The sequence below is a fragment of the Sapajus apella genome, unplaced genomic scaffold (genome assembly GCF_009761245.1).
Source record: "Sapajus apella isolate SASKATOON/1434 unplaced genomic scaffold, GSC_monkey_1.0 scaffold149, whole genome shotgun sequence".
In the NCBI taxonomy this organism is placed as follows: Eukaryota; Metazoa; Chordata; class Mammalia; order Primates; family Cebidae; genus Sapajus; species Sapajus apella.
In genome coordinates, this window is record NW_022437089.1 from 225,297 (window position 1) to 238,858 (window position 13,562).

General features: G+C 60.3%; 1 protein-coding gene across 9 annotated transcripts in view; it reads left to right on the forward strand.

Moving 5' to 3' along the window:
* ATP2B3 (ATPase plasma membrane Ca2+ transporting 3) overlaps window positions 1–13,562 on the forward strand; it is a 60,180-nt gene that overhangs the window by 7,108 nt on the left and 39,510 nt on the right. For all 9 annotated transcript variants that reach the window (XM_032265201.1, XM_032265199.1, XM_032265200.1 and 6 more), the window contains exon 2: window positions 10,305–10,638. In XM_032265201.1, the coding sequence (XP_032121092.1) occupies window positions 10,431–10,638 (208 nt within the window). In that variant the 5' untranslated portion in view covers window positions 10,305–10,430. The remainder of the gene's footprint in view (window positions 1–10,304; window positions 10,639–13,562) is intronic.

A 13,562-nucleotide genomic window follows, 5' to 3' on the forward strand; every position in this document is an offset into this window, starting at 1 on the left:
CATTCTCTGGACATCCTCAGAGTTCTGATGCCACTGATGAGTCCTGTCCTCATGGGGTTGGGTGGCAGCTGGCTCTGTGCAGACGCTGCGGATTTGCCCCTCTGCACAGGAGGTGGGTGTGGGCAGGAGTGAAGGCCCCCAGCTGAGGGTGGCCAGACGGGCCCAGGAATGCCAGAGCCTCCTGACTGAGAGACACGAAACAAAGCTGGCAGCATAAGAGCGCACGGGAGATTGGGAAGCCACTGCGGGGCCAGGAGAAGATGACCTCAAATGACAGGACTTTGGTCTTTCTGCTGCTCTTTTGGAAATCACTGTCCTGACACTCAGAATTCCTTGCACTCTGATATTTCAAATCTAATTCTGAACCAGGCTAAGGCCCATGGGGTGGCCGGTTTGTAACTGAACCTACATTCCCACGGATTGCAGGCCAGGGGTGTGACAGTGGCACACGGTGTGACCAAGTGGGGAGGGGCCCTTTCTCCAGATTGGACCAGCCTGGTGGAAACTGCTTGGCTCCCCCAGAGAGCAGCAGGAGTAGGAGAGTGTGTCCAGCCCCGAGTCCTGGGCAGAGCAAGGGATCGCTAGGCACAAGGGTCCATTCCATCCCCACTATGGGCCTTGGCTCCATTTCTCCTGGAAGCATCCTGGACCACACACTGCCATATCTTAGTTTGGAGCCACAGGCCCAGGAGAGATGGGCTCAGGGGTCTCCAGGTACTCTCCTGTAGTCAGAGGACGGCTGCCAGCTGATGGTCCGATGCCTGGTGCAGGAGAGGAGAGCGCCTGCCTAGCCTCGTCTCCCCCTCTTGGCCTGTAGGTCATCTGCCCACAACACTGTGACCAGCAGCAAGGCTCGGAAACCTCTGTCCTGGGGAATGGAGCAAGAGTTCCTCCTTGCAACCCATCTATGGGGCCAGAGGGTGAGGATGGGCTAGCCTGGGGGCCACTGCCCCAGACCCCTGCCCTGGTAGGACCTAGAGAGGCCCTCGTGGCTGTGTCTGGAGGTGGGATGGGGCAGTAGGGGTGCGTCAGGGCTCCCGAGCCACCACCTGGCTCTCTGTGCCCCATCCACCCTTCCCTGAAGGAGGAAGCTGGGCTATAGCACCATCATGGGAGGGGTGCGTGAGATGGAGATGGGCAGGGTTGGGGTCTCCTCTAAGGGAGGAGGGAAGAGGGAGAGCACGCAGAGCAGACATCCACCCCTCGAGGTCCTGTCCCCAACCCAGCTGTGCTCTCCGGATGCCTTCCCAGTGGGGAGAGCAGGGCGTCTGTCCATGAGCACAGAGTGGGTGGGAGGAATGCGGCTGATGACAGAGGATGATAAGAGGGTCAGGAACTGGAGGAGTGGCTGGCTGGTGGTAGGGAGGTGGGGGGACCTGATGGGCTGTGGGGCATGCTGAGGGAGAGACTCAGAACCCTGCATTGCTGTTGCTTCCAGCCCGAGAGGGGCCCTCTGCCTCTGCATCCCCTTCAGGCGCCCCTGGGCTTTGTGGCACTTTCTCTGGGCTTTGCTGGAAGAGATTTGGGCTCATGTGCTGGGTTCCTCAGTCAGAAATAGTGTTTTAGGAGCCAGCAACGCTCAGCTCGTGCGACTCAGACAGCAGCCAAGCCCTTGGTGACCTTCAGATCCTGCTGTCACAGCCTTGGCTGCAGCGCCTGAGGTGCCCTCTGTCTGGGCACCCTCACCCTTGCTCTTCCTCCATCACTGCAGTTGGCAGTGGGGAAAGTGGCACAGATGCTCCTGTGTGCTCATTCCTTGGGTCCAGGTCACACAAAGGGAGCCTCGACTCCCGTCTTCAGGGAGCCCCCATTTAGAGGTCTGCCTTCCAGATCCTTTTATTGGCCTCATTGACTTTGAACCCAATGAGTCCCCCCAGCCTGTCCTCCCAAAGACTTTGGCCTGCTTCCAGAAACCAGGACACCCCTTCTACTGCCCCTGCCAGGATTCCTAATGGGGCCCCACGGGACTCATTCCCTAGGAGGACACGTGTGTGTGTCCTGGTAGCGCCTTATTTAGTCACTGCCTGTCCGAGCTGGAAGAACTCAGGCCTGCCCACAGCCCGATGGCCTCCAGCTGCCTGTAATTTCCTTAATTACCTATTTAGGCCTTGACGGCTTCCGGTCCTCAGAGCTGGCTCTGAGATTGGAAGCGGGCTGGGACCGACACCAAGGTACCCAGACAGAGCTAGGGCGACTTGGGGCACCTCTCCTCCCATCCACATGCTCTCTGGCTATGAAGGGCTGGGAGGACAGGGACCTAGTTTCCTACTGGACCCCAAACACAAGGTCTCCATCCCTTTGAAGCTAGAGCCTTCCACGCTGGCCACAGCCACCACGTTTCTAGGTCCCTGTGCCATCCATGCCATCAGAGCTGCTGGGCAGGCCGGGGTTGGCAGGAGGGGCGTAGGGAGTGCGTGGGGGTGCGTGGGGAGTGCGTGGGGGCCGGGTAGTGGCTGGCCAGGCTCAGGCTGCAATGCAGCTGGCAGCCCGCTGTAATTGGATAATTAGTGTCATTATGCTTCCAGCTCCTTCGCTCTCTCCTTCTGCAGCTCTTGCCTTCTCTGGCAGGAAACAAATGACTGTCCCCCAACCCTCAGTGCCCTCAGTGCAGACTTCTGGCCCCAATCAGGAAGGGGCTTCCAACCTCCCTGTGGGATCCAGGGACAGCGGCATTGTGAGGGCCACCTGCGTAGGAGACAGGAGTGCTGTGGGGGTCCAGGAAAGTTTGGGGAAGCATCCAGAGAGGCACATGGGTTCGGCCCCACCAGTGGAGCTTGGTCCTGACCTGTGAACCCTGGGGTGCAGCTGGAGTCCACCTGAGGACTTTAGGACAAGCCTCGGGAGGGGCGAGTGCAGTAGGAGGGACTGACTCAGCAAAGAGCATCGCCTTGTTTGGCTTCCTGGAGATCTCAGGGGCTTGAAGGAACCTCCCGGAAAATGAGCCCAGGGCCCTGGGCTGTAGAGGCTTATGGCAGAGTGAATGCTAGGGACTGGGGATGCCCGTGATAGGACTGTCATTCTGTCCGTTGTTCGTGGCTCTATCCTCTCCCTTCTGCCTTAGCTAGAACTTCTAGGACAATATCATGCCCCAGGGAGCTCAGGGGAGTCTGGGGATTTTGTAGGTCTTGGAGTGAAGATTTACTCGGGCTATGGGCTTAACCTGTCTAACAGAGACCCCACATAACAGTAGCTTCAGTGAGAGAGAGTTGACTTCTTTCTCATGTAAGAGTCTGGGTGGCCAACCCAGGCCCAGCGCAATAGCTACTTGGCCCTCAGGGATCTGAGCGCCTTTCATTGTGTCAGACATCGATTCCATCTGCAAGATGGCACAAGATGGATAGCTGCGGCAGCACCTGTTCCCACACTGGCGTTCTAGCCAGCAGGAAGGAGGGGAAGGGCAGAGGAGGGCACATTCCTTCTCTTTAAGGACACGGCCCTGAAGCTGTCCCTGTCATTTTTGCTCATACCCAATTGGCCAGGACATAGTCAGATGGTCATGGTTAGCTGCAAGGGAGTTGGGGACGCTACATGGCGTAAGAAGTGCGGGAAAAGCTGGCAAGTTTCCGCCACGCACCCCTGGGGCTTCATTAACACCTCCTCAAGACACATTTGAGAAATGGAAGGTACCTATCTTCAGGCCAGACCTTCCCCAGGTGACGTGGCCAGCCCTTCTGGGAACGGAATGGGGTCCGTACCTTTGAAGAAGTGTGGCAACAAGAGGGGGCCATTTGCAGGCAAGACGGCGATGGCCTCTCTCCGTTGATCCGGTCCTATACACCAAATAGGGCACCCACCTGGCTGGGCAGGATATGGACGATGTTAAAAGCCACAGAGGCTGTAGGGTGGGGGTAGGTTGTGTAGGGAAGGGTCTGCTTGGGCTTCCATATCCAGTCGGGGGTTTCCTGGAAGTTAAAATCCATGCAGGCAGACTGCTGGCTGATTGGGCACCACGGGAGGCCATTCAGGCGCAGCGTGCACCACCCTGGACACACAGCAAAGTGGCCAGTGGGGCCTGCTTGTGTGTTCTGTTGTGGACGTACACATCTCGTAAAACACGCCACACTCACCATGTTTAAGTGTGCGTCCCGGGCATAAGCACGCTCCTGTGCTGTGCAGCCATCTCCGCCATCCAGCCGCAGAACCTGTTCATCTTCCCCAGCTGAAGCTCTGGCCCCGTTCAGCCCAACTCCCCACCCCTTAGCCCCGGCACCCGCACTTCTACTGCCCGTCCCCCAGCAGTTCACGGCTCTCCTGTGAGGCCCCTCGCAGGAGTGGAATCCTACAGTGCCGGCCCCTCTGTGACTGGCTCCTTTCACTGAGTCCCATGTCCTCGAGGATCAGCCGTGTGGGAGCCCGTCTCAGAATGGCCTTCCCTTTTTTTTTTTTTTGGAGATGGAGTCTCACTCTGTCACCCAGGCTGCAATGCAGTGGTGCGATCTCGGCTCACTGCAACCTCCGCCTCCTGGGTTCATGCAATTCTCCTGCCTCAGCCTACCTAGTAGCTGGGAGCTACTTGGTACAGGTGCCCGCCACCATGCCTGGCTAGTTTTTGTATTTTTAGTAGAGATGGGGTTTTGCCATGTTGGCCAGACTGGTCTTGAACTCCTGACCTCAGGTGATCCGCCTGCCTCGGCCTCCCAAAGTGCTGGGATTACAGGCGTGAGCCACGGCGCCCAGTCAGCATGGCCTTCCCTTTGAAGGCTGAACCCTGCTCCATGGCCTGCTTTGGGGCCTATACCCAGCGGGGTTGGTGGGTCCTTGGGGAATTCTGGATTGAATGTGTTGAGGAACTGCCATACTGCTTCCACAGCGGCTGCGCCATGTCCCATTCTGTGGCGGCGCTTGTTTGAATGAGGGAATTCTGGGCCGGCCCTGGGGCCTCTGAAGGCAGGCAAATGTGTGATCTCAAGCTTGGCTAGGTACCCAAATCCCCAGGGGTTGGGGTGATGACTGCGTCCTGGTCTCCCTGCTTCTGAATGGAAGCCTCTGGACCCAGACTCTGTATTTGTAAAGCTCCCCGAGAGGGGAGGGGTGCCCACTCAGGTCTGGCGTGGGCTGCTGTAGATTGGAGTAGAGAGCTGGTAGTGCTGCAGAACAGCGTTGATGCGAAGGCAACCTCCTGGGCTCCTGCCACCTCCAGGCTGTTTCTCTGGGTTCCAGGATCCTCCGTGGCTGGACCCTCGATAATGGGGCCTTCCAATGCCTGTGTCTTTCTGTGGCACCTGGCGCCGGACAGGCGGTTGCTTTGGCCTTGCTCACGGCCGCCAGTGGGTCTCCAAGGTGTCCCCTCCAGGACTGCCCTGCAGGGCAGAGCTTCAGGCAGGTGGGTGCATGAGGGAGTGGGGGGGAGGCACCATGGTGACGGGTATTGTTTTTGCCCAAAGCTGTTCCAGGCATGAGAGCCACTTGGCGCGTGCACAGATTGTACCAGGAACAAGGGGGAGGAAGGAACGAAGGGGGCGGGGGAAGGGAGGCCTGCCCCTTTAAATCTGTTTTCTCTGATTTTATTTCCTTCTCTTTTCCCATCCTCCTCCCTCCACCAGCACAAGTGGAGCCGTGAGGGCCCAGGAGCTGCGGCGGCGGTGCCTCTCAAATATTAATGAGGCTGTTCTCTGCCTCGGCTCCTTTCCTCCCCCTCCCTGGCTGCAAGCAGGCCCCATCCTTGGAACCCTCCTTTCCCCTCCAGGGGGGTCACCAAAGTGCATCATGCAGGGGGAGGGGCTGGGGGCAAACAGGAAGGAGAGGGCCTGCCGCCAGGGAAGGAAGATGTGGGGATGGGGGTTAAAGGGTCTCCCAGGTGCACGCCGGCCGCCAGCATCTCCGCCTGCCTGGGATCACGCCAGGCCAGGAGAGGGCAGGGTGGCTGCCAGCCTGGGTGCCCTCCTTCCATGCGCTCTCCACTCCTGCTCCCCGGCTGGTCTGGGAGGCCACCCCGGGCCTGACCTGGGAGGCCTGGGCCACGCCTCTCCCTGTCTCCTTGGCTTGCTCTTCCTGAGCCTGGAGGTGGAGAGAGACGGGGGATTATTACTTCAAGGAATCCCCGTAGTAAGTCACGTTGCTAAGTGATGGGCCTCTGATGACGGGCTCATGCTTGGTGGGTCTGTAGGGAGCAGGTGATGGACAGTCTGCTTCCAGGAGGGCCCAAGGTGGAGGGCACGTGCCCTGGTGGGCCCCGGGGCCTCCGTCTCCTGCCCTCTCACCTTGAGTTCTGCTTCGAGGCCACGGCATCCCAGGCCTGGCTCTGGCATCTGGATGGTCTGAGGCCCCAGGGGCTGCATGTTCTCATCACTCATGACTAGGGAGTGACTCCGGGACTAGGACTTCCTCCAGTACATGCCCCATCACCCCTGTGTGGACATATGTCCACACAGACCGCAGAAACTGAAGGGGTACTTGGCTGGGGTGCAGTGGGGCTGTTTTCAGGATGGAGAACAGGGCAAATTCCGACGCGTGCCTCACCTGAGATCTGGAGAACCCCAATCTGTCCTCCACTCCATAAAGGTGGAGCAGGTGGCTGAGTGCAGCGCAACCTGAACCTGCTGGGGAGGCTTCTGGGGGTCGCATCAGAGCGCCCCAGCAAGAGTGGCCGTGACCCACCTCAAGTCACGTGGAAGGCAGGGCTGGGAGAACTGTCATAGAAGCAGGAGGCTTCCTCAGCCTCAGTTTCCCCTCCTAGCCTTGTAGGGTGTTTCTGTCCAGGGCTGGAAACTCACTGTGTGACTGGGTCCTGAGGGGGCAGCCCGGGAGTGGAGGTGCCCCCACTTAGAAAGTACCCAGCCTTCTGGAGGGTGCTGCGCTGCTCAAGGCCTGGAGGAAGTCCATGGGGGACTAAGTTGGAGGTGCTGGCCCAGTTAAGGGTGGCCAGGGAGGGACAACACAGGGGAAAGAGGGCCCCTGGGTTTCTGGCCGGGTGGGTTTGAGTCACTGGGTAGGGAGCAGGCACTGTGTGTGAACCTAGCAGGGAGGTGAGGGTGTCTGGTTGAGTAATGGGCCTGGACTTGGGCCATCCCCTCCAGCAGCGCCCAGAGGCATCCGCCAGGGACCCCCCTGGATGTCTCCCCCAGCGAGGCCGGACAGTCTGTGTGGGAATGGCGCAAATGCTGGAAGGTGTGAGGCCCCCTCTGTGGAGGTTCTCAATTCAATTAAGCCAATTAAGGTCAGAAAGATGAAAGAGCACAGAAATGGTATGTTCCCTGCTCTTTTGGTGCCTACAGACCGTTCTCGGCAGCCAGCCCAGGCCGGAAACTCTGTCAGGCCTGCAGAACTGACAGGCCTAGTGACTTCGGTTCTTGGCCATTTCAGTGATGGCTGCTGTCTTTATTGGGAATCGGGGAGGCCATCGCCCAGGCTTATATAGAACCCAGAGAAAGCAGAGTATATGCCATTTGGTCTCTACAGCAGCTGACAGTCAGTCTAGATAGGCCTTACTTTAACTGATGGCTCCTGTCTCCCCTGTAGCCTATTGCATTCATGAAGACGATGAGAATTAGCAAAGCACCCCCACCGCACCCCGTCCTCCAGGATGGAGACTCCACCTCCCAGGGCTCCAGCCTCCTCCTTTGTGGGCCAGGCCCCCATTCCCTCATTCCTTGAGGCCCCCGGCCCCGTGCTGCTGCTCCATCACCACGTGTCTCAAAGGGCTCAGGACCCAGCTCATGGGAGACAGGCTCACAGATCACCGCAATGCCAAGCAGAGTGAAACAGGAACGGGTCGTGGGATTATAGACTCAGGCGCAATCAATTTTGGCTGGGGAACTGGCAGAGACTCCTGGAGAATGTTCCACTTGAATTGTGACTAAGAGGATTCGTCAGAGGTCAGCAGGTGGAGCTGGAACACACGGCGTGCGGTCAGGGCTCAGAACTGGCAGGGCTGTGCAGCTGGGGCGGGAGCGGAGCTGGGAGGTGCTCAGAGGGAATCTGGCCTTTTGCTTGATGGAGATGGGAGGCCGAAACAGGGGCTTGCTGGAGCGATGGTACCTGAACCAGGGAAAGTGGTGACTCACAGTAGGGTCATGACCAGTGGCTGGACTGGAGGGAGACCTACCAGGTGGTGCACAGGACACACAGCTTGCTTGTGGGAGATCTGGAGGTAGGGAGGGCCAGCAGGGCCAACCGAGAAGAAGGAACTTGGCCCCGGGACCATGGAAGAGGGGAGGACTCCTCCTTGCCCACTGCCCTTCCCAGGAGTCACCGTGGGTCCACTCAGCCACAGCCATGGCCGTACTAGTCAGGAGGACCTGGTGTGGTTCTGTCAGGGCCACCCCTGTGGGGTCAGGGGCAGGGACCAGGAGGGGAGGACAGAGCTGGCCTTGAGTATGCCCTGGTCAGAGGAGGGAGGATGAGCATGTGCCAGGGTGACCATGCCATGGGGAACCCTGCTCTGATGAACAAGCATTCGTGTCATGGCAAGAAGGAACTTGGCCCCGGGACCATGAAAGAGGGGAGGACTCCTCCTTGCCCACTGCCCTTCCCATGAGTCGCCGTGGGTCCACTCAGCCACAGTCATGAGCCCACCAGACAAGCCATTCACTCTGTCACCCCCTGGGGGCACAGAGCTTGAACCTGACAGTTGCACCAAGTTGCTGCATAGTGGGAATGTTGAGGCATGAGGCGACTGGAGCCCAGGGAAGCAAAGGTCCTGGGCCAGGGAGGGGAGGTGGTCTCACGAGGGTGAGGATTGCAGGTGACAGCCGAAGGCTGCCATTGCTGCCTTGAGCAGTCAGAAGCACTGCCCCCCCCTTGTATCCAGCTGTCCTCTGGCTCTGCCACTTCCCCAAGCCAGCCTGTTTCTTATATTCACAAAAGCAGGTACAATTCGTCTACACAGCATCCCCGGAAGGAGCCCTCCCTGCCTGGGACAACTGTACTTGCTCTCCCGGCCTCCTCTTCCCAGCTGTCACACCTTCCAGTCTTCTCCCCATGCCTGTCCCCAGAAGCCTTCCCTCACCCTTGCCCCAGCTGCAGCCTCACAATCCTTGGCCCCAAGGCCTGCTGCTTTCTTTGTCCCAGCTGGAGAGGGACGCGGTTAGTTGAGACTTATCGAGTGCCAGGCATGTAGTAGCTGCTCAGTGACCAACTGCAAGACAGGGCAGGGGGAGGGGACAGCACAGGCACATGGCCACCATTTTGTCCCCATAGCTCCCAGAAGTGAAGGCTGCTTCGTGTGGAAAATGTTGCATGATTAAACATGCTTTTCAAACATGGATCACGATGGATGGATGTTTCCTGAAGTATCCACCAGGGCCTCTCCTGAGAGTAAGGCAGGGACTTGGTTGCCTGAGGGCTTTGTCACCTTGATTCGGGGCTCTGGGCCACTCATTTCCAAGGGATACTTCTGAGCCAGGAGCTTCCCCAGAGACGAGGGGTCAGGGCCCCGCTGAGCTGCCAGGAGGGCTCTTGGCTGATGTCAAGGCCAGGTCAGGTGCACTGAGGCCATTTCAGTTCCACGTGGCCCTGGGAGATGCTTCCACTTCTGCTCGGGCCAGGCAGGAGTGGAGAGAGACACGCTGCAGAGGGCCCAGCAGGCTCCGTGGTGGGGGAGGGGGACCCACCGAACACTGTGATGGCTGCAGGAGGAGCAGCCTGGGAGCTAGCGGGCCCTTGGATAAGGTGAGGGGGACAGGGAGAGGGATGACAACTTTGCGATGCTCGGCAGAGAGGGGTAGGCAGTCTGGCAAGGGCCGTGGCCTGCATGTTTTCAGCGTGGGGAGACCTTAGCTCCTTACCTTGTCATGTGGAGGGAAGAAGGGCGTGGAGGGGAGTGGGTGGCAATATGCTGTAGGCTGCGACATCGGCAGACTCCCCTCCTCAGCCACTCCCTTTGTCCCCTCCCTCTTCTCCCTCCCTCCATCCCCCTTTCCCTCCCTCTCTTTGCCCCTCCCTCTTGCCCTCTCTCCCCTCCCCTCTCTCCCACCCTCCCTCCAGGCCTACTCCTTTCCTCGCCCTGGGCCCCCCAGGCACCCTCAGGGCCACAGAAACTGAGCCACTAAAGCTGCACCAGAAGACCGCCAGGGGCTCATAGCATGCCGGCTGTGCCGGGCGTGTCTTAGCCAGACAAGAGGAGGGAGTGAGCCGGGCTGGACAAGCCCAGGACTGGTGGTGGGGCACCGGCACCTGTGGTAGGCAGGACCCAGGAGTGGCATGGCCGGTTGGGCCTGGCAGAACACGAGGGCCACTGGCCCAGCCTGGGAGGTTATTTTGCCCTTCGTGGATCATGGCACAGGCTGAGTGAAAACTTGCAGAGGATATTCTGGAAGATGGGACCTCAGTTTCGTCTCAACTGCTCCTCGCCTCCTTCTCCCCAGGTGTCCACGCTTAGCAGCTTTCCCACCACTGCCAAACCTTGCCCGGGCACTGTGACCGTGGGTGGCCGCCTGGCCCTAGCTGCAGCTGAGCCGAGGTTGCACCTGTGACGAGGCTTGACAGGCAGCATGGGTGACATGGCCAATAGCTCCATCGAGTTCCACCCCAAGCCCCCGCAGCAGCGGGAGGCCCCCCACGCTGGAGGCTTTGGGTGCACGCTGGCAGAGCTGCGCACCCTCATGGAGCTGAGAGGGGCCGAGGCGCTGCAGAAGATCGAGGAGGCCTACGGGGACGTCAGTGGGCTCTGCCGGAGGCTGAAGACCTCGCCCACAGTGGGTAAGTGTGCCACCCAGCCCTCCCCCAGCCTTCAGAGAGGCATCCTGCAGGCATCCTTACCCCCACGGCTGGCCAGCGTCAAGGGCCACCTGTGCCCCTCCTCAGCCATTTTCCTTGAGCGGGAGAGGTCCCAGGCAACCTGGGTCCTCAAGGGGTTGTCACCTGACCCCTCATCCCCATACCTTCAAAATCAGCAGTTCTCCACTCTATAGAGCCAGGTAGGGAGGTGGAGATAGGAACCTCATGGGATGCACACACGGGCCCCTAACAGAAACCCCCCTGAGGAGCAGGCTAGGGCAGCAGGAAGAAGGCAGCCCTGACTGCACATTTGGGGGTTCCTGGTATGCTCAACCCTGTGTTCAGTTAAGGGGGATCAGAACAGGAAGAAGCGGTCAGGGTACGAGCCTTTGGAGCTTGGGGTGGCTGGGGCCTCTCCTGGGTCTGGCAGGAAGGGCTGGCCGAAGCTGCACTCTCACTGCTGAGGGAGGCTCTAGAAAGCCCAGTGAGCAGTGTCTAGAAGGATCTGGGGCGGAGGTCTGGGGTGGAAGCCTGACTGTCCCTGTGGGAGGCGTTGCTCCACCCGGCCTTGTGCGGCCTGCCCACCTGGCTGCTGGGGTCTGCCATGAAGCAGGGACCCCCAGGAGCCAGGCCCAGCCCCAGATTCCAGGAGCCACAGCATTCTCTGGCCTAGCGGTCGTGTGCCTGGCAGGGCTGCTGGGGCGATCCCAGCCTGGTGCCAGGTACCCCAGCCAGTGCAAGCTGATTTGATCTGCTGCCTGTCAGGGCAGCGCCTGGGCCCACCCATCTCCTCTGCTTCCCAGCCTCGCAGCCCCCCAGCACCTCCAGCCTCCCAGTCTGCTCTCACTCCAACCCAGAGACCGTTCTCCTGCGGATCTGACCTCCTCGGCCCTTCTGTCTGCAGGGGGCATGCATGCTGCAGGGAGGAATGGGGATGGAGGAGGGGGGCTTCGAGCCAGGTCAGGAACTCCGGGTTGGCCTGGGTCTCCCTAGCTTTGTGCCCTGGAGCTGATGCGCCCATCACACCCTGCCTCTGCTGCACACGCCCACACCATGCAGCTGCTTGGGGCCGATGGCTTGGCTCCACTCCCGACCATCTCTTGCCTTCCCTCCTCCTTGCCCAGCCCCCAGGAGGTTGGGTGGAGGGCCATTTAGCCACAAGGGCTCTGGCCTCTCCCAGATCAAAGGAAGCAGATGGGCCTCAGCTGGCTGCTCTTCCCCCTGTCTGCCAGGCCTTGTTAAATATTTAAAATGTCAAGGCCCCTGGGAACCTGCCCGATTCTGCCATGGAGCTCAGGAGCTCTCTCGTGCCTTTGGAGGTGGGGGCACGGAGTAGGGCAGGTGCACAGGTGGGTGGCTTAGCCTCTGATGGGCTTCCGAGTGCCTCGGTCCCCAAGGCCACAGTGCAGGGAGCCGGCCAGGCCTGGATCTGCTGCCCGAAGAATGAGCAGCAGAGAACCGGCCCCTCCCTTCTTCAACCCTCAAGGTCCTCGGGCTCAAGCTGTCTGGGTGCCAAGAGTGGGTGACTCGATCCCCACATCCCCCAGCCCAGTCATGTGCCCGGATGCGCCTGCCCCTCATTCCTCAGACGCAAGGGCCTGAGCCATGGGGGCAGCTGGCTTCGTTGCGTCCCAGGCCCTGTGCGAAGCCCCTGGCAAGGTGGGCAGACTTGGGGCTGGGCAGGAGGCAGGCACGCCCCCGTGGGCAGGTGCTTTCTGGCATGTGGCACATTGTGGGAAGGGGACTATCTTCTGGCGGTCTGCTTATCGATCCACTCCCCTCTGCCTTGGGAGCACTCCAAGAGGATTCCAGAACCATCCTGGAAACTGTGCTGCTGTTGTCAGGAAACCTGGGCCTCAGGCTGAGCTGAGAGGTGGGTTTGCCCGGGAACCTGGCCTTGCCCGGTCCCCCCCCGGGCTCCACAGGACTAGCTGGAAGCCAGCACAAGATGCTCCTAATCCAATTCTGATGGCATCTGGCCTCTGCTCCAGGCAAGCCACCCATCTGTGTCCATGCCGACCGGCCAGCCCCTGCCCCCACGCCCTGGACCTGGACTGCCTTCAGGCCTGCTGGGGAAGCGTGTGCTCAGGGCCAGAGGGGCCGCATCTGTGTTCCTCCTCCTCATCAGTGGGTGCTGCAGTGGGGCAGTCATCAGGACCCCAAGCCCACAGGAAGGCTAACACCACAGGGCCAGGCCAAGGGCAGCTGCCCGTGTAGCCAAGGAGGAACGAACCAGGCTACAGCTGCAATGGCAGGTCAAGGCCAAGGGAGAGGCTGACCAGGGCGAGAGAGCTCCTGGGGAAGGGGCCAGGGTCCCAGCTGCTCTCACAGATGAACTGGGCATGTGAGGCAGGGCAGGCAGGAGACAGACTCACATGGAGGCTCCAGGCTAAGGGCAGTGGAAACTCCAGGGGTCTCGGGAGCCCTCTCCTGCCCCTCCAGTCCCCCTTCCCCTCCCCAGAGCTCCCGAGGTTAGCATGTGCTTCTTCTCAAGTCACTGGGAGGGGTCTTGTACCCCCTAGTACTGACCCCACCTGGCTTAGCTCCTGTCATTCTGGGAGACAGTCCCAGTCCAGAGTGCGGTGCACACCCCTCAGTTGGGTCCCTGGTCCCCAGCCCCTCCCCACCACCCAGGAGCTAAGGTCCAGCGTCACCCCCAGGCTCCCGATTGGGGCAAGCTCGGGCCTCAGCAAGAGGTCTTTGGCTCCTGAAGAAACCTGAGCCAGGGGGAGAGAGGCAGGGACAGCTGTAGCTCTTCTGGGTGGGGAGGACGCCTATGGCCAGTGCCTAGCTGGGTCAAATGAGCCTCGGCTGCTTGGGCGGCGGCTTCTGTTCCACCGTGGCCGGGGCCTCCCCTGCCCTCCTCAGAAGCCCCACAGTTAACCCCTGTTCTGCAGTCATCCAGG